We start from the raw sequence: 21967 nt of genomic DNA on the forward strand, positions 1-21967 counted from the left end.
GGTCGCCATGTTGAGCGAGGGCACCGATGCCGCAACCTGACAGGCAATGACGCCGTTCTCTCCGCCATCTTTCCTAAGGGCAGCCGAGTTCCGGTTGCCTTACCTAGTTAGAGCCAGGCTCAGAAATGGACCCTTTGCCCCAGTGGGAACCTGGCCAAAAAAAAATAGCTCCTGCAATAGCGTGAACCCGGGAGGCGGAGCTTGCAGTGAGCCGAGATCGCGCGGTTGCTCTCCAGCCTGGCGACGGAGCGAGACTCCGTCTTAAAAAAAAAAAAAACAGGAAAGAAAACAGCTCGCGCTAAAGTTTATCACACAGCTGTTTCATAATGGTGGAATAATTGGCAACAGCTGAAATGTCCAAGGACATAATGGCAGCGGAGCTTGTAATCATGCATGTATATGTCATGTTAACTAAAAATAAAAGAAAACTTGCAGTACTGTGAGTTTACTCACGTAAAGGAATGAGTACAGACGGGTCAACATTAAGCGCTGACTGTATAATATGAACTCCCACCAGGAGGTCGTACTATTTCCTACTATATGCAGAGGAAACTGGCCCAGGCACGGGAAGACACTAGGTTCAAGGTCGGTGGGCTTCAGAAGGGCTAAAGCAGGATTACCTGGCTCCAGAGTTCCAGTTCTTAGCCCGGCGCGGTGGCTCACGCCTGTCATACAAGCACTTTGGGAGGCCGAGGCAGGCGGATCACCTGAGGTCAGTTCAAGACCAGCTTGGTCAACATGGCGAAACCCCATCTCTACTAAAAATACAAAAATTAGCCGGGTGCGGTGTCCGGCACCTGTAATCCTAGCGTGAAGAGAATGGCTTGAGCCCAGGAGGCGGAGGTTGGAATGAGCAGAGATGGCGCCACTGCACCCCAGCCTGGGCGACAGAGCAAGATCTCAAAAAAAAAAAAAGAAAAAAATGTTCGTGTTCTAAAAAAAAACAAAAACAAAAACAAAAAACACACAACGAAATTCCCTTGGGAAAAGCCAGCTACCAAAAGGCATAAAAAGTACTGTAAAACTGCTGGCCGGGCGCGGTGGCTCACGCCTGTAATCCCAGCACTTTGGGAGGCCGTGGCGGGCAGATCACGAGGTCAGGAGATCGAGACCATCCTAGCTAACACAGTGAAACCCCGTCTCTACTAAAAAAAAAAAAATACAAAAAATTAGCGGGGCATGGTGGCGGGCGCCTGTAGTCCCAGCTACTCGGGAGGCTGAGGCTGGAGAATGGCGTGAACCCGGGAGGCAGAGTTCGCAGGGAGCCGAGATGGCGCCACTGCACTCCAGCCTGGGGACAGAGCGAAACTCCATCTCAAAAAAAAAAAAAAAAGTACTGTAAAACTGCTTAAGTATGCTCTTTGGGGAGACATTGAGCAAAGCGGTGAACAGATGTCTCTGGGCCAGTGGGATTGAAGGAAGTATCTTTCCTTAATGAACCTGTCTCCTGTGTGGTTTCACAGACTAGAAAAGCAGGCTCTTTTGGAAGACAGAAACATTAACTACCCATCAACAGTAGACTGTTTATACCATAGAAAACTCTGAAACCTCTATGCAAAGATAAAAACGTGTGAGAAAAAAATGTGAAGATGTAATAGAACATTTAGTATGATCCTTTGTTCCTTTGGTGTAAGAAAGTATAGCTGGGCTGGGTGCGGTGGCTCACGTCTGTAATCCCAGCACTTTAGGAGGCCCAGGCAGGCAGATCACCTCAGGTCAGGAGTTTGAGACCAGCCTGGCTAACATGGTGAAACCCCATCTCTATTAAAAATATAAAAATTAGCTGGGCATGCTGGCTCATGCCTGTAATCCCAGCACTTTGGGAGGCTGAGGCGGGCGGATCACAAGGTGAGAAGATTGACACCATCCTGGCTGACAAGGTGAAACCCTGTCTCTACTAAAAATACAAAAAATTAGCCGGGCGTGGCGGCAGGCGCCTGTAGTCCTAGGTATTCGGGAGGCTGAGGCAGGAGAATGGCGTGAACCCAGGAGGCGGAGCTTGCACTGATCCGAGATCACACCACTGCACTCCAGCCTGGGCCACAGAGCAAGACTCTGTCTAAAAAAAAAAAAAAAAAATTAGCGGGGCGTGGTGTCAGGCGCCTGTAATCCCAGCTACTTGGGAGGCTGAGGCAGGAGAATTGCTTCAACCCAGGAGGCAGAGGTTGCAGTGAGCCGACATCATGCCACTGCACTCCAGCACTTCAGCCTGGGTGACAGAGTGAGACAATGTCTCAAAAAAAAAAAAAAAAAAAAAAGTGTAGTTGGACCTGCACAGAATATGGCGTATGTATATAATATCTCTGGAAGGGGACTCAAACTGGTAACAGGAAAGGAAATTGGATGCTAAGAGACAAACTGGTAAAATTCACTTTTTATCAGCTTGACTGGCTTAAAAACAATAAACCCTAGTTGATTTTATTTATGGCTGCAAGATGACTGTAGTTTTTCCTTGTCTAGAGATTGTTTGAAACTTCCCATAGTGAAGCAAAACTTGTTCATCTGCTAAATGATGCTTTTGTGACGTTATTAAATGTTAACAATGTAAGCCCGGGCGCAGTGGCTCATGCCTGTATCGTAGCACTTTGGGAGGCCAAGGCCAGTGGATCTCAGGAGTTCGAGACCAGCCTAGCCAATATGGTGAAACCCCATCTCTACTAAAAATACAAAAATCAGCCAGGCATGGTGGCATGAGCCTGTAATCCCAGCTACTTGGGAGGCTGAGGCAGGAAAATTGCTTGAACCGGGAGGCAGAGGTTGCAGTGAGCCAAGATCGTGCCACTGCACTCCAGCCTGGACGACAGAGCAAGACTCCTGGGAAAAAAAAATCTGAGCTACTTGGGAGGCTGAGACAGGAGAATCACTTGAACCCGGGTGGCAGAGGTTGCAGTGAGCAGAGATTGTGCCATTGCACTCCAGCCTGGGTGACAGGGCAAGACTCCATCTCAAAAAAGAAAATTTTATTCACAGTAAATTCCCAGAGTGGGCTATTCTCAAGCACACATACATAAACTTCAAGGTTTGTGACCTGCTCCTCTGCAGGTCACCTCTTCCCTCCAGTAGGAGTCAAAATCCTTAAACCAGGATCCTTCTGGGTGGTACCCCCCACTGCAAGGCATCTTCACAGATTTGCATCTACAAGTGGGAAGCTATCTACCATATGTTGCAATTATATAGTTCCTTTATGTTTTGAGACATGATCTCGCCCTTTTGCCCAGGATGGAGTGTAGTGGTGCCATCACAGCTTACAGCTCAAGCGATCCTCCTGCCTCAGCCCCCACGAGAAGCTGGGACTATAGGCACAGTGTGTGCCACCATGCCCACATCATTTTTATATTTTTTTGTTTTCTCGAGACGGAGTTTCTCTCTCATCACCCAGGCTGGAGTGCAGTGGCACAACCTCGGCTCACTGCAACCTCTGCCTCCTGGGTTCGAGTGATTCTCCTGCCTCAGCCTCCTGAGTAGCTGGGACTACAGGAACGTGCCACCATGCCTGGCTATTTTATTTTTAGTAGAGACAGGGTTTCACCATGTTGGCCAGGCTGGTCTTGAACTCCTGACCTTAAGTGATCCGCCCACCTCAGCCTCCCAAAGTGCTGGGATTACAGGCGTGAGCTACTGTGCCCGGCCCACTTTTTCTTCCTGTAGACAGGGTTTTGCCATGTTGCCCAGGCTGGTCTCAAACTCCTGGCCTTAAGTGATCTGCCTGCCTTGGCTTCCCAAAGTGCTGGGATTACAGGCATGGGCCACTACATCCAGCTATATGTATCCTTTAACTCAGCAATTCCACTGGCAGGAATTTACCTCCTGATCAGTATCAGGGAAGTTGGCCAAGATATTTCTGTAAAGACACGTGTTACAGTGCTGTTTGCAATAGCAAAAATAGACCTGGAAATTACCCTTTGGGACCAGGTTAAATCATGACACATCCACACAATGATACTGCAAGGGTAAAGACAAGTCACTCTGAAATGATACAGAACACAAAAGTTTTGGGATTTTTTGACACCCTGTTGCCCAGGCTGGGGTGCAATGACCCCATCACAGCTCACTGCAGCCTCACCCTCCAGGGTTGGGGTGATCCACCTCAGCCTGCTAGGTAGCTGGGAGTACTGGTATGCGCCATGCCGGCTAATTTTTGTATTTTTAGTAAAGACGGGGTTTCACCATGATGGCAAGGCTGGAAACCTTTTTTTTTTGAGATAGGGTCTCACTCTGTCACCCAGGTTGGAGGGCAGTGATGTGATCACTGCAGTGTTAACCTCCCAGGCTCAACTGACCCACCTGCCTCAGCCTCCCGAGTAGCTGAGACTACAGGTGTTCCGCCAAACCCACCTCAACTTTTTTTGTAGTGACGTTTCACCATGCTGCCCAGGCTGGTCTTCAACTCCTGAGCTCAAAGTATCTGCCCCACCTTGGCCTCCCCAAAGTGCTGGAATTATAGGTGTGATGACCCACTGCACCCAAAAGAGCTTGCTTGGGCAGGGCCCAGTAAGAATGCCACTAAGCCTGCTGGATGGTCCTCAAAGACTCAATTGCTAGCACCATTCTCAGTCTGCAGCCTACCTTGGCTCCTCTTGGGTCTCTGTAGGCCTCCAGAGGGCCTGTGACTGTGCTCAGGCCTGCCTGTGTCTTCAGGATAGAGAGGGAGGAAAGCAGACATCCTGGAATCCCAGCAAGTGCTGTGTTTATTTTCCAAACAATTTTATTGAAATGTGCCAAGAGTACATGGGCAGCACAAATGTATGAACAGGAAAAAAAAAAAATCACATGTACAATAATTTTTTAAAAGTGAAGGTTAATTGTGGGAGATATCAGTTCCCCTCTCCCTCCCCCTGCAGACTTCCAGCGTTTCCATTAAGGTTAAGCCTCTACGAACCTAGCATTTAAAAAAAAAAAAAAAGAAAAGAATACAAGATCTTTTGCAAATAACAAAAACAAAAAAACAAAAAATGGCATAAAGGAAAGAGAAATGTCTTCCTGCTCAGATGGGACTCTTCCTAGGCACCTAATTAGGAGGCGTGCTGAGCGGTGGAGAAACACAACTTCAGAGTGTAAGGGTATGGACCATCTGCAAAGGAGAGAGAAGTTTGGTTGGGTCCTGTCTTTGGAGGCTCCCCAAACCGAGGTCCCCTCAATTTTGCACCCATCTCCCATTTTCTGCAGGTCAACTGCTAGGGTCTAAGGAGTGACTGCGCAATGTGAGGCTTCAAGATGAGCCAATTATCAATTATGCACGGCGTTTCTCCTTCTCTTCCTTCATTCCCACAGAGAATCCCATTCCTATCTCCTTCGCCAGCCCAAGGCAATGGGCCTCTCCCAGCAACTGGGTGGGGAAGTTTTACCTGCTGGATAGTGTTGCCTCTTTCCTAGGTAACAGAGTAGCTTTCCTACCTAAAACAGTCTCTGATGCAAAGAGAGAATGCCACCTCCCTGGAGGACAAGCCTGAGCAACTCCCAAGCTGGTAGAGTGAGTGGCAGCAGGTAGTCAGGCTGGCTCTCCCATGAGGAGCACAGGCTGCTCTCCTCGTGAGCAGGTCCCACCTGCCTGTGTCACCAACAGTGTGAAGATCCCCGGGGTCCTATCTCAAGGGCAGGAAGGACATCCCTGGCCTGAAGCCAGCCAACCCATTAGGTCACCAGGTTGATGCCTGCAGGACACACAGATACTCACTTGGGTTTTTCATCTGGTAATGGTTCAGGAAGCCCAGAGTCTCCAGGGCATCGCTCTTGGATTCCCACTCCAGCAGTCCAGAGGAGCTGCGCTCACCTGATTGCAAAGCAAGGGGAAAAGCAAAAGTTTTAGACTGACCCAATAGGAACTAGGCAACTGCCCACCAACCACCAAGCAACTAGGGGAAGGAGATGGGCACACTCCACTCACTTTTGCCTGAGAATACTTTCACAGAAGATGGCCGCTTCACTCCCAGCTCATCGCAGATCTGCAAAAGAAATAGGTAGTAAATGAACTCTGAAACAAAAGGGCCGCCACACAGGATTCAAGCAGACCAGGCCCTGCATGACTCAGTACTTGAAGTTTTCAGGAGAAAAGGCTTGTAGATTTTATCACATACCCTAAGGCATCCCTGTGTCATAAAAAGGCCAGCAACAATGCTCTTTAATTATTAAGTTGCCTGAGACTGGGAAGCTGCTTTTTTGTTCCCAACTTCAACTTCAACAGCTATCTAGATACCCGCACCCAGCTGTTTGCTGAATGCAAGGTCAACATTTCAGACCACACCCAGATCCACTTGAGTTCCTCCTCCCTTCCGCTGCCTCAGTTCCCCGACTGAGCTTTACAGGGCCCCACCTTCTGATGGTACCAGGGTGATGGCACCCGAAGCTTATGCCAGTGCGGTTCTTGTGAAATTGGGCCCTCATCACTGGGCCTGTGAAGCAGCTTTCCCAGCAAACGAGCAGTTGCCCTGCTTGCCAAAAATGTAAAAGGAAGGCCGGGCGCAGTGGCTCACGCCTGTAATCTCAGCACTTTGGGAGGCCGAGGTGGGCGGATCACGAGGTGAGGAGATCAAGACCATCCTGGCTAACACAGTGAAACCCTGTCTCTACTAAAAATACAAAAAATTAGCCGGGCGAGGTGGTGGGCGCCTGTAGTCCCAGCTACGCGGGAGGCCAAGGCAGGAGAACAGTGTGAACCCGAGGGCGGAGCCTGCAGTGAGCCGAGATCGTGCCACTGCACTCCAGCCTGGGTGACAGCGAGACTCTGTCTCAAAAAAAAAAAAAAGAAAGAAAGAAAAAAAGTGAAAGGAACGCAGCAAATGGTGTTGCTAGAAACTTGGTGCCATTCTCACCCCGTCCAGTTTGAGAGCACGGATCCCTATCTGTCCTGGCCTCTGCTGTGTCCCTAGCACTCAACCCAGGGCCAGGCAGGACAGAAGTTCAAACAGCTATTTGCAGAAAAGACTGAAATGAATGGCCTACTCAGACGGCCGTGGCAAGGACCTGACTGCCTGCACAGCTCCACGGCACACACCTCAAAGAAGTTCTCCTCAGTCACCTCCAGCGGGGCGTTGAAGAAGTGCAGCACATTGCTGGGGTGCTGGATGCGGTTCTTGGCTGCCTGCTCTGGGGTGGAGAACCGATTGTTCCGGGATTCACTGAAGTCTTTGTAACTGCAAGACCCGTCTTCCAATCCGTATGACTGACCGGGCATGATGGCTGGCTGCTTGGAGACACTGCAGCAGGAAAGAAAGGGGAGCCTTTGTCATACCCAAAGTTGTCCCCCAAGCTTTCCCCTGTGGCCTCCAGAGGCTCAGTTTGCCCTGTGTGCCTTGAGGCATCGCTCTACAGCTGAGGCAAGGCTGACCCACTTTCTCCTGTGGTGTCAGAGACACGTCTGGGAACACACCTGCCACATCCCATTTCTGTGTGAGTCAACACCTCGGCCTCACTGTGCTCCTCTGCTGGGCCCCGTTCCCTCCCCTCCTTCTCTCCCTTGTACCTCTGCCACCCTCCCTAGCTTGAGCACTTACCAGACATTCAGCTTCTGTCCAAACATAAAGTTGTTGTTGAGGTGGGTAATGGCCCGGTCCACAGCGTAGCCATCAGCCATCTCCACCATGGCGGCCCCCGGCTTGCTTTTCATGAATTTCACCTTGGGGAGAGTAGCTGCAGTCAGCACCTCTGTCCAGCTGCCAGGGTCCCCTCTCCTGCCCCTCCCAAGTTAGTGATAATAACCCCTGCTCTGGCCTCCCATGTCCTCACAGTGAATCGGGACCACTAGAAAAACATGCCTGGCCCACACCAAGTGCTCAACCCAAGGTGAGAAGCAGAGTCTGGACAATGTTTTTAACTGTGGGACATAACATACCAGTAAGTCATTTAGTGAAGCATGACAGAAAACTGTGCAGGAATCCGAAATCAAATCAGCCATTTTCACCATTTTGTCAGTTACACACAGACATGTGTGATCTATGGATGGCTATGTCTATGGTCACAAGGTAAAATGCTCCTTCAGCTGGGTTACAACAGAGCAGTGCCAGCTCTGGAGCCAGGAGGTCTGGCTCTGAGTCCTGCTTCACATAAAGGCTATGTGAACCCGGGCAGCTTATTTAAGCCCCCTGTCCTCCACTTCCCCCGTCCATCTCATTAAGGATTAATGTGAGAAATTACACAGGTCACTACATGTAAAGCATCTTTAACAGTGCCTGGTAACTAACAACACTTCACCTGTGTTACGAACTACTCTAAGTAACGGGCCAAGTCCGGAGCTGCACAAAGGCCGCCAAGACCCAGACAGGTTTAATGTTAAGCAAAACGCCACCTGGTCTCAGGTAGACACTCAGCCACCACCAGTCCCAGTCAACCGTCCCATGGGAAGGCAGAAGGCCCAGTGTTGCCAGGTCTCAAGTTTTCAGGAGGAAATCCTTAAACAATGGTGTTTCACTATAATGGATTCATTTTTATGTGTTATAAATCTCTATATTCATGTACTGGTAAGTATTAGTAGTTTTATGTGATAAAGTCTTTTTTTTAAACATTGGTAATTCAAAAACAAAACAACCACATACAGTGAGGACCAAACAAAGCCTGTCTGCAAGCAGGATGCCTGAGCTCACTGAGTCACTCACTTGGGGCCTGCCCGCCCAGTGCCACACCAGGCTCCCCCCTGGTTCTTCCCCGTGCTGACTGGCAAGATACGAGGCTCAGTGAGGAACCCAGTGGGCACGGTGGCAGCTCACCTTCTCCACATTGCCATACAAGCAGAAGACATTGAAGACTCGGTCACAGTTCATCTTAGATTGATCCAAGCCATAGACCATGAGCACAGGGCTGTCGGCGTGAGGGCCATACTCGGGTGGTGGGGGAGGGGGTGGGGGGTGCCCATACTGGGGGCCGTAGCGACTTGGGCCCCGACGGTGACCCCCCACTGGTGGACCCATCCTTCTCCCTTCGTAGTGAGGTGGGGGGGGCCCGTAGCCCTCATCATGGTAATGGCTGTGGTACCCACCGTGGGGCCCTCCTGGGGGGTGGGAAGGAAAGAGAGGGAGGACGGGTGAGAATTTGCACGGCGGGCGGCGGGCAGGGGCACATGAGCCACGGGAGTCCACGGAGGGGAACCCCCTGCCCTCACCATATTCTGCGGGGTGATCTCCCAGGAGAGGGGGCTGCCTCTGGCGTTTGTTGGGGTTGCTGCCAGGGTCACCTGTGGACAGAGAAAACAGTTAGGAGTCTCACTCAGAAATTGGGGTTTCTCCCTCCCTCCTGACTGCACAGGCTGATCTGAGCCCCCAGCTCCTGCAAACTGTAAGACCTCCCTTCCTCAAGGGCTGTGGGGCCTCCTTTTGTGATCTGACCTACGGCGGGCATGAAGCCCGAGCCTCAAAGCTGGTGCCCACTCTCCTTCCCCTGCTCACACCAAAGGGCTGGTCTTGTTCTGTGAAGGACAAGGCCAGGTTCTGTGCTCTCACCTGCCCTGGCCCTGGGAGAAAGCCCAGCTCCCAGGCCCTCTGGGGAATGTGCAGCTGCTACAGAAGCTGATATATTATGGGGGGCCAAAACCAGCTTTCTAAACTGACTCCCAATGAAGGGAGAGTAGATTAAGAACAGGAAAATAACCCAGGAGGGAAGCAAGCAAGCCTGACCCCCAAAGCCCCCAAGGTTCTAGGAGCTCCAGACTGTCTCTGTTAGATCCCTTCTTTCTAAATCCCAGTCCCCCCTCCCTCCCAGTCCCGCCAGCCCAAGAGGGACTGACTGTAGGAGCTGACAAGCAGGGCAACAGCAGAATCAGTTCAAAGAAGCAACCATGTACAAGGCATCGACATTCCCACACCCAGCAATGGCGCAGATCCACCCCGACCCCAGCAGTTCGTAATCACTGCCGTTAACTTAGCGCTTAAGTGGCAGGCACTGGGCTAAGCGCTTTACAGACATCACAGCTTCTCAAATTCCTCACAACAACCCTATGAGGTAGGTTCTGATATTTCAGCCCCATTTTACAGATAAGAAGACTGAGTCGTTAACTTTTAACTGAGCAGTTAAAAGACACTTTGGCCCAAAGTCACAAAGCAAGTCAGTGGCTGAGCCATATTTGAACCCAGGTCTGGCTGACTCCAAAACCCAGGGCTCGAAACCACTGCCCTTTCCTGCCACCCGGCCTGGGTTTTGTTACCAGTCATTACAAAGATGGAAAAGGACTACTTACAGCAGAAGTACAGAGTACAATGTCCATTTGTCACAAAAAACAAATCTGTATTTTCTCTTACCATTGGACGCTTCAACAGTGAGTTAGCACAGTTCTGAAAGATGGCGTCCCATCAAACATACACTGCGACCCTGCATCACATGGTTTTACAGTCATAAATACAAGTCACGGTACACATCCGCTACAATTTTTTTAAAGAATTGTTTTAAAAGTCAATATTTTGATTAAATCAAAAATGGCTCACAGATGTTCTGTCCTCAGAAGATATCAGAAAAGTGGAAATAAAGGTGTATGAAGTGGGTAGTGTCCCTCCATGTTGTCACCTCCTCACATATGTGCTGCAGTGCGGTGGTGCGGTGCTTCTGGCTGTGTAGCGCTCCGTGTGCGTGTCTCCTGGTATGAGGTGTGCCAGTGGCCCCACTACGCTCGCGCTTTTGGCCTTGGGAGCGCGCCTGGTTACCCAGCAGCAGGTAACTGTGTGCCTCTGAGCTGTTTGGCTGTCTGGTTTTAGGTCTGTTTTGGTTTTTTTGATTTTTTTTGTTGTGGTTAAAATTTTTTTTTTTGGTTTCTGATCTCCAGTTGGTGCAGATTATGTTGGCAGCCGGTGACTGCAGAAAAAATAAAAATATCAAAACAGAAAAAAAGAAGGCCCTCCCCAAACCAAATGACTTAAAAAACAAAACCCATATGGCGAGGAATGGAGAGAGGATCCTATTGTCTTGGAGGCCCATGGAATCTACTTCCGTCTATGAAACGTTCTCCGAAAAGAGCACCGCTCGCTGGCTGGCTGGGACAGCTCTGTTCTCTGTGTTTCCTACTTCTGTGTACATTCTCGGGTTCAAGTTTGCTTGGATTTTGACCTTTTTTTTAATGTTTAATAAAAAAAGCAATGTCTGCTGCCATGTTGCGTCTCTTTCTTTGTCTCTGTATGCCTCTGTCTCTGTGCTTGTAGCTGTTCCTTGGAGCGCGGTGTGGTGTTCTTGATGTAGTGAGCTCAAGTCTGCGGCTGTTTCTGGGGACGTGGTGGAGGCTGCATGTTCTGTTTTCTCCAGGAAGAGCTAGTGGTTTTCTACCCTGTGTGTTGGTGAGCAATGTGCAGAGGCAGAGCCGCTGAAGTATGGTTCCTGAGGGGTGGCGAAGCACCGCCCTCACTCCAGGTCACCTCATCAGCCCTCGTTTTTTTTTTGGGCCCCAGCCTTGGGGCTGCCAAAGCTGAGAGGCATCAAAACCAATGCACAGCCAGCCCCCTGCTACTAGCCCCTGCCGGTCTGCACATCTTCTATTTATGTTCCTTGGAGAAGAAATGGTTGTTGCCATGTTTCTGTTAGCAGTCATGTAATGCCATTGCCCGCTCTGGTACATTCACTTGGTCACCAATTTGCCTCTGACCTTTGGAGGGAGCAGCCAGGCCCACAGGGCCCACTGTGAGGATCCTGGGGAGAGTCTAGCCCACCCTGCCCACTGCTTCCCAGATGCAAGGGCGAGCAAGACAGGCCTGCCTAGGAATGGGGGCTCTGGCCTCTCAGGGCCTGTGCGATGTCAGCATCGAGCCTCCTCCCTCAGCCCATGGCCTGGTCCGACGTATCAGACCAAGACAGACACAGAGATGGATGGTCTTGTTGGGGGGCTGCCGCTGTTTCTCATAGGCAATCCTCCACCTCTCCCTGCTACCAAAGGCAAACCATTCTTGACAGACACTAGGAAGGGAGTTGTCCATTTGGGCCACCTGCAGAGATGTTGCGTCCCCTCTACAAATGATGTGAGGCGTGTCCGCCCTGGTCCAATCCAGAGTGTCTCACCTCCACAGGGTCAGCTTGCTCAAAGGCTCACTGCAAGAGCCCGGGAGACCTCATCGCCCCCCACACTGTAACTTCCCCAAATCAGACCCTCTCAACAGCGCAGAACAAGAGGACAATTCCTGGCCCAGCAAGAATGGAGTCAGTGACCCTAACCAGACTCTCAAAGGAGCCACTGCTGGTTTCTAAGGCCGCCCCCATGCCTCATCCTCAGTGAGGCTCTGCTCCCCACCCATCCAGGCTTCTGCCTTGCCTCTGTATCCTGAGCAGCATCGGAGGGCCCCAAGCAGCAGTGAAGACCTGTGGAGGCCTCTCACTCCCCCATCCCACTAGGGTGTCCAAGAGCTGACCCCAAGGCCCTCCCATGTCCATGGGGAGCCCAATGGCATTACATAACCCTGAGCCCAGGCCTATGAAGTGCACTAGTCGAGTGAAGGCAAGGCGGGTATGTTTAGAACAAAGTGGCCGTCAAGATTACCTTGTCCACTGAGATTGGGGTTTGTGTAGTCCCAAGTATCCTGATCATTCTTGAACACATTCAAGCGTGTAGGCTGCAAGGACAAGACAAGACTTGAGGTCAGCCATGCCCCAGCTCACCTGGAAGCTGACAAGGGGCAGTCAATCACCTCCCAGACGTACCTTTGCGTATTCGATCTTCAGAGTGCAACAGCCAGAATAGATATCAGCCCCATTGAGAGAGGCCTTGGCCCGCTGGGCACTTTGAACAGAGTCAAATGTGAGTCAAGTTAAGGAAAGTCCCATCACAGGAGATCTTTGAGAAGGGCGTCAAGTTACCCCAGAGAGGGATAAGGACAAGGTAGTACCCCAAGACTGTGGTACAGGCGGAGGCTTTGGGATTAACTCACTGCCCAGCCACTAGCCTCAGGTTAAGAGGCCAAAATGGTGTTGGACTCAACGCTGCCCTGGGTGAGCAGTTATTGGCCAGAGTTCTCTCATAATCTGCACCCCGACCCATGGCCACCAGCAACCTCTTCTGCTACACCACTTTCTCCGTCTCAGCCCTCCCACGCCCTTCGACTAAATCTGAAACATCAACTCGATTACAGCTCTGCCCTGAAAGTCCATCAGTGGCTTTTTCCTGCCCCTGCCCCAAGCATCACATCGCTGTCTAGGATGCCCTAAAAGCTTCTTCCAATGTCTATTCCAAACCCGTCTGCTTGCCAGCTACCCTGCAATCCTCAGGTCTTTCAATTTCTCCATCCAACACAAGCTCCCTCTGACTTTACAACCTTTGTAGAGGCTGTTTCCTCCACCTTGAGTATAAGCTCCTATTTGCTCAGAGAAATACAACGTCACCTCCTCAGAAACCTTCACACATGCCCCGCCTTTTTTTTTTTTGGATATGGAGTCTCGCTGTGTTGCCCGGGATGCAGTGCAGTGGCACAGTCTTGGCTCACTGCAATCTCCGCCTCCCAGGCTCAAGCGATTCTCCTGCCTCAACCTCCAGAGCAGCTGGGATTACAGGCGTTCACCACCATGCCTAGCTAATTTCTGTATTATTTAGAGACAGGGTTTCACCACGTTGGCCAGGCTGGTCTCAAACTCCTGACCTCAGGTGATCCACCCGCCTCGGCCTCTGAAAGTGCTGGGATTGCAGGCATGAGCCACTGTGCCCGGCCCCACATCCCCTTTTAAATAAATTCCTTTTCCCAGGGGCACATTTTCTCAGGACCTCTTGAGACTATGTTCCCCAAACCTTTGTCACTCATATTTGGCTTAGAATAAACATCTTTAAAAATAAATTCCTACCCGGGGCGGTGGCTCACGCCTGTAATTTGGGAGGCTCAGGCAGGTGGATTGCCTGAGGTCAGGAGCTCGAAACAGCCTGGCCAACAAGGTGAAACCACATCTCCACTAAAAATACAAAAAATTAGCTAGGCGTGGTGGCGGGCGCCTATAATCCTACTAGGGAGGCTGAGGCAGAATTGCTTGAACCCAGGAGGCAGAGGTTGCAGTGAGCTGAGATCGCACCACTGCACTCCAGCCCAGGCAACAAGGGCTAAACTCCATCTCAATAAATAAATAAATAAATAAATAAATAACAAAAATAAAACAAAAAGAAACATAAATTCCTTTGTATCTCCTAACACACTGCTCTCTCCCCTAAGATCTGCACGTCCACATGATATCCCTGGCCCTTTAAATGCCTCCCCACTCAGACACTGGGCTCTGTGAAGGCATCTGGCACATGGCAGCCACTCCCGTGGTCAGTAGACACATGCTGGCTCAAAGAATGGCCGCTGTCAAGCCCTGTAAGAGTCCCTACCCTAAGGAACACCTGTTTTCCAGCAAAGGATATTCCACCATCGCCTGAACTCCATTCTTCCTGAAAATGACAATTCTCTGGACAGGGCCACAAGGATTACAGATAGTGTAAAGAACATCCTACAAAAACAAACACAGGCAAGATGAAGGAGCACTGGCAGGTCAGGGCTTGGGGGAGGGAATAGGGGGAGAAAAGGAAGGGAGACCTCACAAGAAATGCCTGCTGGCACGCACCGTGGTGATCGAATAAATGGGGTTCAGGATGGTAAAGAGAAGCACACTGTTCACGCTCCGGGAATCATCCGAGTCCCCGGGGCGAGAGATCTTCTGGCTGGTAGAGTAGTTGACAAAAGCTGGGTGACCAGCAATGTATATTTGGTTGTCGGCTGCGTAGTTCACTGCGTTGCAAGCCCCCAACACATCTTCAAACTCCACCAGTGCTTGTCTCTTTTTAGGCATTACCACCACATAGCTGGCAGAGAGAACACAGATTTCAATCCTCTCAGGAAAATGGAGACAGGAGGAGGGTATCATTTGATTTTTTGAGAACTGACTCCTCCATGGCCTCTGGACTCCTCTGCAACCATATCATGGTTCCCCGACCTGAACACCCCAGGCCACAAGTAGTACCAAAGGCCAAAGAGGTCTAGCTGAGCCATCACGTCCTCTGAGAAGCCTTCCTGACCTCTCCTCACCAGACTGTCAGATGCCGCCCACAGACGGCTTCTTGAGCTTATGCTATCACAGTGCAAATCACTCTAGGAGGGCAACTTTCTAAGAGAAGGAATTCAGATACAGCTCACTACTGTATTTGCAGTATATAGCATGCACCAAATATTCAGTAACTACATGCTGAATGAAAGAACACTGGCCACAAGCAGTAGCTCATGCCTGTAACCCTAAAACTTGGGAGGGCTAGGTGGGCAGATTGCTTGGGCCCAGGAGTTTGCGACCAGCCTGGCCAACATGGCAAAACCTCACCTCTACAGAAAAATATAAAAATTAGGCCGGGCGTGGTGGCGCGCGCCTGTAATCCTAGCACTTTGGGAGGTCGAGGCGGGCAGATCACGAGGTCAGGAGATCAAGACCATCCTGGCTAACACAGCGAAACCCTGTCTCTACTACAAATACAAAAAATTGGCTGGGCGCGGTGGCTCACGCCTGTAATCCCAGCACTTTGGGAAGCTGAGGCGGGAGGATCACGAGGTCAGGAGTTCAAGACCAGCCTAACCAACATGGTGAAACCTTGTCCCTACTAAAAATACAAAAATTAGCCGGGCGTGGTGGCGGGTGCCTGTAGTCCCAGCTACTCAGGAGGCTGAGGCAGGAGAATCGCTTGAACCTGAGACATGGAGGTTGCAGTGAGCTGAGATCGTGCCACTGCAGTCCAGCCTGGGCGACAGAGCAAGACACTGTCTCAAAAAACAACAAAACAACAACAACAACAACAAAAATTAGCCGGGTGGGGTGGCCGGCGCCTGTGGTCCCAGCTACTCGGAAGGCTGAGGCGGGAGAATGGCGTGAACCCAGGAGACAGAGTTTGCAGTGAGCTGAGATTGCCACTGCACTCCAGCCTGGGCGACAGAGCGAGACTCTGTCTCAAAAAAATATATATATATACACACACATATATAAATTAGCCGGGCATAGTGGCTCATGCCTATAGTCCCAGCTACTCAGCAGGCTGAGGCAGAAAGACTGCCTGAGCCTGGGTGACACTGCACCACTACACTCCAGCCTGGGCCACAGAGCAAGACCTTGCTGTGTCTGAAAAAGAGAACACAAATAGAAACTACAAGGCAGAGAAAAAATGAAGGAAGGAAAAAGGGTCGTGGAACTTGCTGTAATCTGACACAAAGTACAATGGCCAACCCAAAAGCAGAGGGGCCACAGAACCTAGACCAGGATGGCAACAAAATCACTATTTCCAACCAGAAATCGTGGACACACAAGGACACCAAGGAGTCAACTTTGGAAGCCCAACACCTGGCCTCTGAGCACAGTACCTGATGGGTCCAAACTCCTGCAAGGCCTCCACAAGGTCAGCTTCCACCACACCGTCAATCAGGCCCCTGATGTGGACAACTGGGGAGGCAGGGGTTTTGTGCGGGTCATCGTAGTTCTCCTGAGAAAGGAAGCAAAAACAAGAATTCTTTTCTTGCTGTACAAGATGATGGCCCACTGGCCTCTGTGCTGTTGCAGACCCAGTCAGATAAAACAGTTGGATGTCATCCATGAAGGATGCACAGGAAAGACTAGGGGCAGCAATCGAAGCTAATCAGCCCAGAAGGATTCTGGGTCAGCAGAACAGTGGTCCTGAGTGGGTGGTCACTTGCCCACTGGCTCTTGCTGTAGCTTCTGAGGAAGGCAGAATGGAGGAAGACCACACAAGTCCCAAATCTTACGTTCTTCCAGGGACCCCCCCCTCTCTTCCCACTGGTCCACTCGACCAAGGAAACATGGGAAAAGAGTAGCTGGAAAAGGAGACACACTGGCAGCAAGGGCTCTAACAGCTATCTGCTAGTTTGAATGTGGACATCCCCTTTGCATGTGCCCCAAATTCCTTGCCCTTTAACTGGCTGAGCCACCATCACCTAGCTAAGCACACCTGTTCCCCACCACTCACAACCAGGTTCAGTCAGGGCAAAAAACAACACATGCCCCAGAAACTGGGGCAGCCAGGCCAGTCTTGACCCCTTCTAGTCTTGAATCACCCTCCCACTAAAATCTGCTTTGGAAATTACTGCCTAGGTCAGACTAAGAAAAACCAGACAAGAAAGGTCTTTTATTTATTTTTTGAGATGGAGTCTCACTCTGTCACCCAGGCTGGAGTGCTATGGCGTGATCTTAGTCCACTGCAACCTCTGCCTCCCAGGTTCAAGCGATTCTCCTGCCTCAGCCTCCCGAGTAGCTGGAATTACAGGCCCTCGCCACCACACCCGGCTAATTTTTTTGTATTTTTAGTAGAGATGGAGTTTTGCCATTTTGGCCAGGCTGTTCTCGAGCTCCTGACCTCAGGTGATCTGCCTGCCTCAGCCTCCCAAAGTGCTGGGATTACAGGCATGAGCCCCCACTCCCGGATGGAAGGTCTTTTAGAAAGACCAGAAACTCCAACCCATACCATTAAGAACTAACTGCTCCTTCCTAAGAGAAGCATCTTCACCCACCGACAAAAGCCTCTGGTCATCAGGAGAAAGATTAACTCTCTTCCACCTCTCCTGGGCTCTGGGGCCGGCCCCCTGTCTGAGAATCACTGGGCAGAAGTGCGTGGAACGGGGGTAGAATTGGATTCTATTTCAGGAACGATCTACCCGAACCACAGGGGGAGGCACTCCCGCCAGGTTAGCAGCTCCCACAAATGGGAGTTCTAACTCCAGCCCTGCCCCTCAATAGCTGTGCCACCTACAGTAATTCACCCCATCTCTCTCCTGGCCCATTTCTTCCTTTGTAAATCGGGAATCCCAGTATCTCCTCCAACCTCACAGAAGAGCGTTAAGGATTTTCAATTAAGATGTTTTTAAAATGTGTGGGACAAGGCCAAGATTAAAACGCTAGCAACTCGTAATCCCTAAACCCTGGAGAACCCTGCAAATAGGCGGCCCTGTAAGATTACTTCAAGATTTTGGAAAGAGTGGGGACTGGGCCCCACTCCAAAATCAACGACTGGTGTTTTCGGAGGGAATGATTACAAGGGGTCGAAACGCTTCCAAGCATGGCCAGGGATAATAGTTTGGTTTATCAAATCCTCGGTACCCAGTGCATCCCCGGAAAGTGTAAGCAAACTTGTGACGGTTTCAAAGCTTCGCTCAACTCCTAAAAGGCTAAAAGTGCATTTCACAAGTCCTCTTCCCATTTCCAATGTCTACAAAAACGAAGGAGATACTCTGTTCTAGCATTTCGGCTCAAACACATCCACTTCTGTATAGAGACGAGGCTGGGCCTTAGAGATTAAGCTGCCATCGGACGGAATTCCCCACTCCAGAGGACAAGGGCGCCGCCCACCCGTTCCCGCTCACGAGGCGCTCCCCCAACCGCCCACGAGGCCGGGCGGGAACACTGCGCCTGCGCATGGGGCCAGCGAAGAAAATGATAAAGGGGAAAAAAAACGGCCGGGCCGCGTGCCCGGCCCCCACACGCCAGCCCGCGGCGCCTGCGCCACTGAGCCGTTCGCCTCACGAGCTACTTCCTCTGCGCTCCCCCACACCCCGCTCCGGACCCCGCGCACGCGCAGGCGCCTGTCCTCGCGCAAACCCCGCCGTTTGCCCAACGGCCGCCCCTCCCCCACATCGTCAACGGCGCGATGGCCTGGGCGCGTGCGCAGAGGCCTCCCTCAAAAAATAAAATGCTCTCAAGCTGGGAAATTGTCCCCGTCTTCCCGGAACCTAGGGCCCTGGCCTCACCCCGCCGCCGCCGCCGCCGCCCGCCGCCCCGGCTCCTCCACCGCCACCGCCGCCGCCTCCGTGCTGGTCGCCGGCGTTGTCAGTCTTGAGCCGCTTAGGGGCCCGGCCGCCCTCACTGCCGCCGCCGTAGTAGCGGCCACCGCCGCCTCCGCCGCCCGCCGCCGCCATCTTCACCATCGCTCCCGACCGCCTCCGCTGCTCGTCCGGCTGCTGCCTCTGCTCCAGCCGCCGACGCCGCTTCTCCGCCCGGGGCAGCAGCCTCCGCGACATGGCGGCGCAGAACCCGCCTCCCCCCGCCTCTCATTGGGGGAGGGACACGCCCGTCACCCGCCGCCCCCACCCGATAGGGGGAGCCACTGGTCCCGCCGCGGGGGGAGGGTAGGCCGCCACATGCCTTGCGCGCTTATTGGACATTGCCCACGCCGTTCTGCAGGAGGGCCCGCCCTTGTTTGTCTGAGACACTCCTTATAGGTGGTTGCTTTCTGCCAGTCATTCCGTCGACCCCGCCGCCTTAAAATAAAATCCAATTTGATAGGTCGGATTTCTGGCGCTGCTGGCCTCCCTAAAAGCACCTGATAGGAGCGGCGCTCTAAACCTCCCAAGAATCCCCGCCTCCCTCCCACTGTCATTGGTCTCCTCGCTAATCCGTCAGTACAAGTCACGATGGCTACCTTCTCGCGCCACTTCGCAAGGAGAGAAGGAAGCCCCGCCCTTTTTTGGTCTCTCTCCAGTGGTTACTACAGATGCCCATTCTTCTACGTCTCCACTGATTGGTCAATGGAGAGTGGAGCGCACCCTCTCACCAGATGGTAGGACTATTGATACGCTCTGATTGGATGAAATGGGGAGCCCCACCCCAGGGTAGGCGTTCTTTGGTGCAGTATACGAAACGAGCGAAGGCGAGAACGCATGCGCAACTACGCTTTCAGGCACCTCCCAGAGGCGGCCCCCCCCCCAAAGGGAGTGACAGCCTGGAATACCCGGAGCATTTATGGAGCGACCGCTGTGTGTGCGCCGGAAGGCTAGACCAAGATTGACAGGAACTCCCAGGGTATCTGTGTCGCCATCACTATACCCTGTTCATCTCTGCCTCTAGGAGGAATTCTTAAAATCCCAAATCTGAGCCTTTTCCTCAGTAGAAAACCACTCGCTGCTGCCGACTGTCTTCGGACCCTGTCCAGTTCTAAATTCAGCCGCAACCCCTTTCAGTTTCCCTTGGGAGAAGGCTCTTCCGCGCACTCTGGATCTGTGCCCGTGCAGTCCCTTCCACCTGGAATAGTCCCTCCACTACCCCTCCTGCAGGAGCTGAGGGCCAAGTCACCTTGTCCGTGCGATCTAAATTCACAGGTCCCTGCCATCCCAGACCTCCAGGATACCCCTCAAAGCCATAACTCGGGCCAGTGGTTTTCACCTGACAGCTCGACCCCTCTGAGCACCACAGGAGGTCCTGGCCCCGACCTTGGAGAGGGTGGCCACCTACCAAGCGCCCAGTACAGCACCTGGCACAGTGCAAGCCCCCTGCACAGGGGAGGCGTTCTTGTGATCTGTGTTTGCATTGGGCCTTTCTGCCCCAAGGGCGGGGTAAGACCACCCGCAGTGCCCCCAAGAGAATGTCGGAGGGTATCTCCAGACTCCAGCGAAGCCCAACTGGCCGAGCCTGGGGGGTGGGAGAGAGGAGGGCGCCCCAGTTATCACGCGCAGGCGGGGGGGTCAAACGGGGATTAACCCGGTATCCCGTCCTACGGAATTTAACGTTATGCGGCTGCCCGCGCAGGGTGTGGGAGGGAACACCTTAGCGAAGCTATTGGCAAGTGACGATGTCGCCAAAGGGGGGGAATAAAGCGAAGCTAGCGTCGTGAGAAACGCGGCGGACGCCCCAAAAGTGCTCCAGGACCTTTCTGCCCGGCTGATGGGGGCTTTCGAGTTGAGGTCCGGGTGGAAACTAAGTTTGAAATGGAGGCCGTGTGTGGTGGCTCACACCTGTAATCCCAGCACTTGGGGAGGCCGAGGCGGAAGGCTCGCTTGAGCCCCGGAGTTCGAGGTTGCAGTGAGCCGTGATCGCGCCCCTGCACTCCAGCCTGGGCGACGGAGCGAGACCCTGTCAGAAAAAATGGGGTCTATGGCAATACAAGAGGGGGACAGGCTTGGTGGCTCTGCCGGTGAGGGGAAATAAAGTTGGGGGAGCGGGCCTTGCTGGGGACCTCAATCAGCTCCCCGGACACCGGGAAGATCCGAACACGCCGACGGAACGGAAACGGGGGCGGGGCCGCGTCTGAAGCACGTGACCCGCGTGACGGGAGGAGGCGGGGCCGGTCGCGACGAAGGGCGGGGTCGCTCGGTCCCAACGTCAGAGGAATGCGGTGGGGGGAGGGGGAGAGAGGGGGCCCCTCCCCTCCCCGCCCCCGCGCCCGGCCCGGACGCCCCTCGCGCCGGCGCGCACGGCCGGAGCGCGGCGGAACGGTCTCCCCGGCGCCGCACGTTCCAGGCCGCCGGCCCGGCCCGGTGACCCGCAGCCCCCGCGCTCCCGGCCACCGCCCCGCCCCCACCCCGCTGCTCGGACCCCGGCCCCTGGCCGCGCGCGGCGCCGCCCGCCAGTGCCCCGGTCACCCTCCCGCACCCCTCGCCCCCAGCCCCTACCAGCTCGGCGGCGAGCCTGACCGGCCGTCCCGGATCGAAAAGAGCAGACACTGGGAAGTTTTGGGAGAGGGAGGGGCGGGCCTTAAAGGGACCACGACCTTTTTTCAGCCCCGTGGGGGGAAGAAAAATTGGGGGCAGGGGGCGCGGGAGCGGGGACACGGCAGGAGACCGAGGGTCGCCCCGCGGAGGAATAGAGGAAACCAGGCGAGAAGGAGCGGGAATACCTTGGAGCCGCGGTGTTCGGGCTCCGCGTCCCTTTTCCCCAAAAATCCACCCCGCCCCCCGCAGACGGAAAGTCACGCAGTTGTTTGAGACTCGCGCATCTTTCCTCCTGGTCAGGCAAGTGTTGTCTTGGTTGAGGCAAGTGTTTGGGGTGTACATTGCTCACATAAGGAAATGGGCTTAAGGGACGCAAGTGACTAACCCAGGATGCCACAGCTTGCAAGTAGCATGGCGGGGCTGGCCTGATGCCTGAGCAGACGCATCACCACTGCACTGCAGGGCCTTTTAGGGTGATGGGGTAGGCTGTAGAGATGGGGGGTTCAGAGCAGGGGACTGGAGCCACCCTACCGGGGTACCAACGTGGAAGCTGCATTTACTGTCTCTGGCCTTAGGAAAGTAACTTAGCCTTCCTCATCCGTTAGGGGGATGGCAGTAGCAGCTTCGTCTAGGTAGTCATGAGGAAC

At 52.9% G+C, this 21967-nt stretch overlaps 1 protein-coding gene across 4 annotated transcripts; it reads right to left on the bottom strand.

The window, feature by feature from the left end:
• Positions 1–4670: 4670 nt before the first annotated feature.
• HNRNPL (heterogeneous nuclear ribonucleoprotein L) lies at positions 4671–21333 on the bottom strand. 4 transcript variants are annotated; one of them, XM_030796222.1, is made up of 13 exons: positions 21282–21327; positions 16251–16369; positions 14479–14716; positions 14279–14364; positions 12598–12694; positions 12437–12509; positions 9092–9163; positions 8700–8980; positions 7491–7612; positions 6992–7193; positions 5885–5942; positions 5675–5770; positions 4671–5071 (listed from the first exon to the last, which is right to left on the bottom strand). In XM_030796222.1, exons 3-13 carry the CDS (start codon positions 14701–14703, stop codon positions 5013–5015), a joined length of 1371 nt encoding a protein of 456 aa, XP_030652082.1. In that variant the 5' UTR covers positions 14704–14716; positions 16251–16369; positions 21282–21327; the 3' UTR covers positions 4671–5012. The 4 variants fall into 4 exon arrangements, with proteins under 4 accessions (XP_030652082.1, XP_004093177.1, XP_030652083.1 ...); XM_004093129.3 differs by lacking the exon at positions 21282–21327 and adding an exon at positions 18645–18914; XM_030796223.1 differs by having other exon boundaries at positions 8700–9163; positions 21282–21333.
• Between the last annotated feature and the right edge of the window lie 634 nt (positions 21334–21967).

This window comes from Nomascus leucogenys, chromosome 17, assembly GCF_006542625.1.
Source record: "Nomascus leucogenys isolate Asia chromosome 17, Asia_NLE_v1, whole genome shotgun sequence".
Classification (NCBI taxonomy): Eukaryota; Metazoa; Chordata; class Mammalia; order Primates; family Hylobatidae; genus Nomascus; species Nomascus leucogenys.

Bases quoted from the DNA above. Each gene is read 5' to 3' on its own strand.
- HNRNPL (XM_030796221.1), bottom strand. From the start codon at position 18,914: ATGTCGCGGAGGCTGCTGCCCCGGGCGGAGAAGCGGCGTCGGCGGCTG. The intron at 12,695-14,278 runs ATATCCTTTGCT...AACTTGACTCAC, and splicing joins GGAGTTCAGGCGATGGTGGA to ATTTGACTCTGTTCAAAGTG. The intron at 12,510-12,597 runs GTACGTCTGGGA...TTGTCCTTGCAG, and splicing joins TGAAGATCGAATACGCAAAG to CCTACACGCTTGAATGTGTT.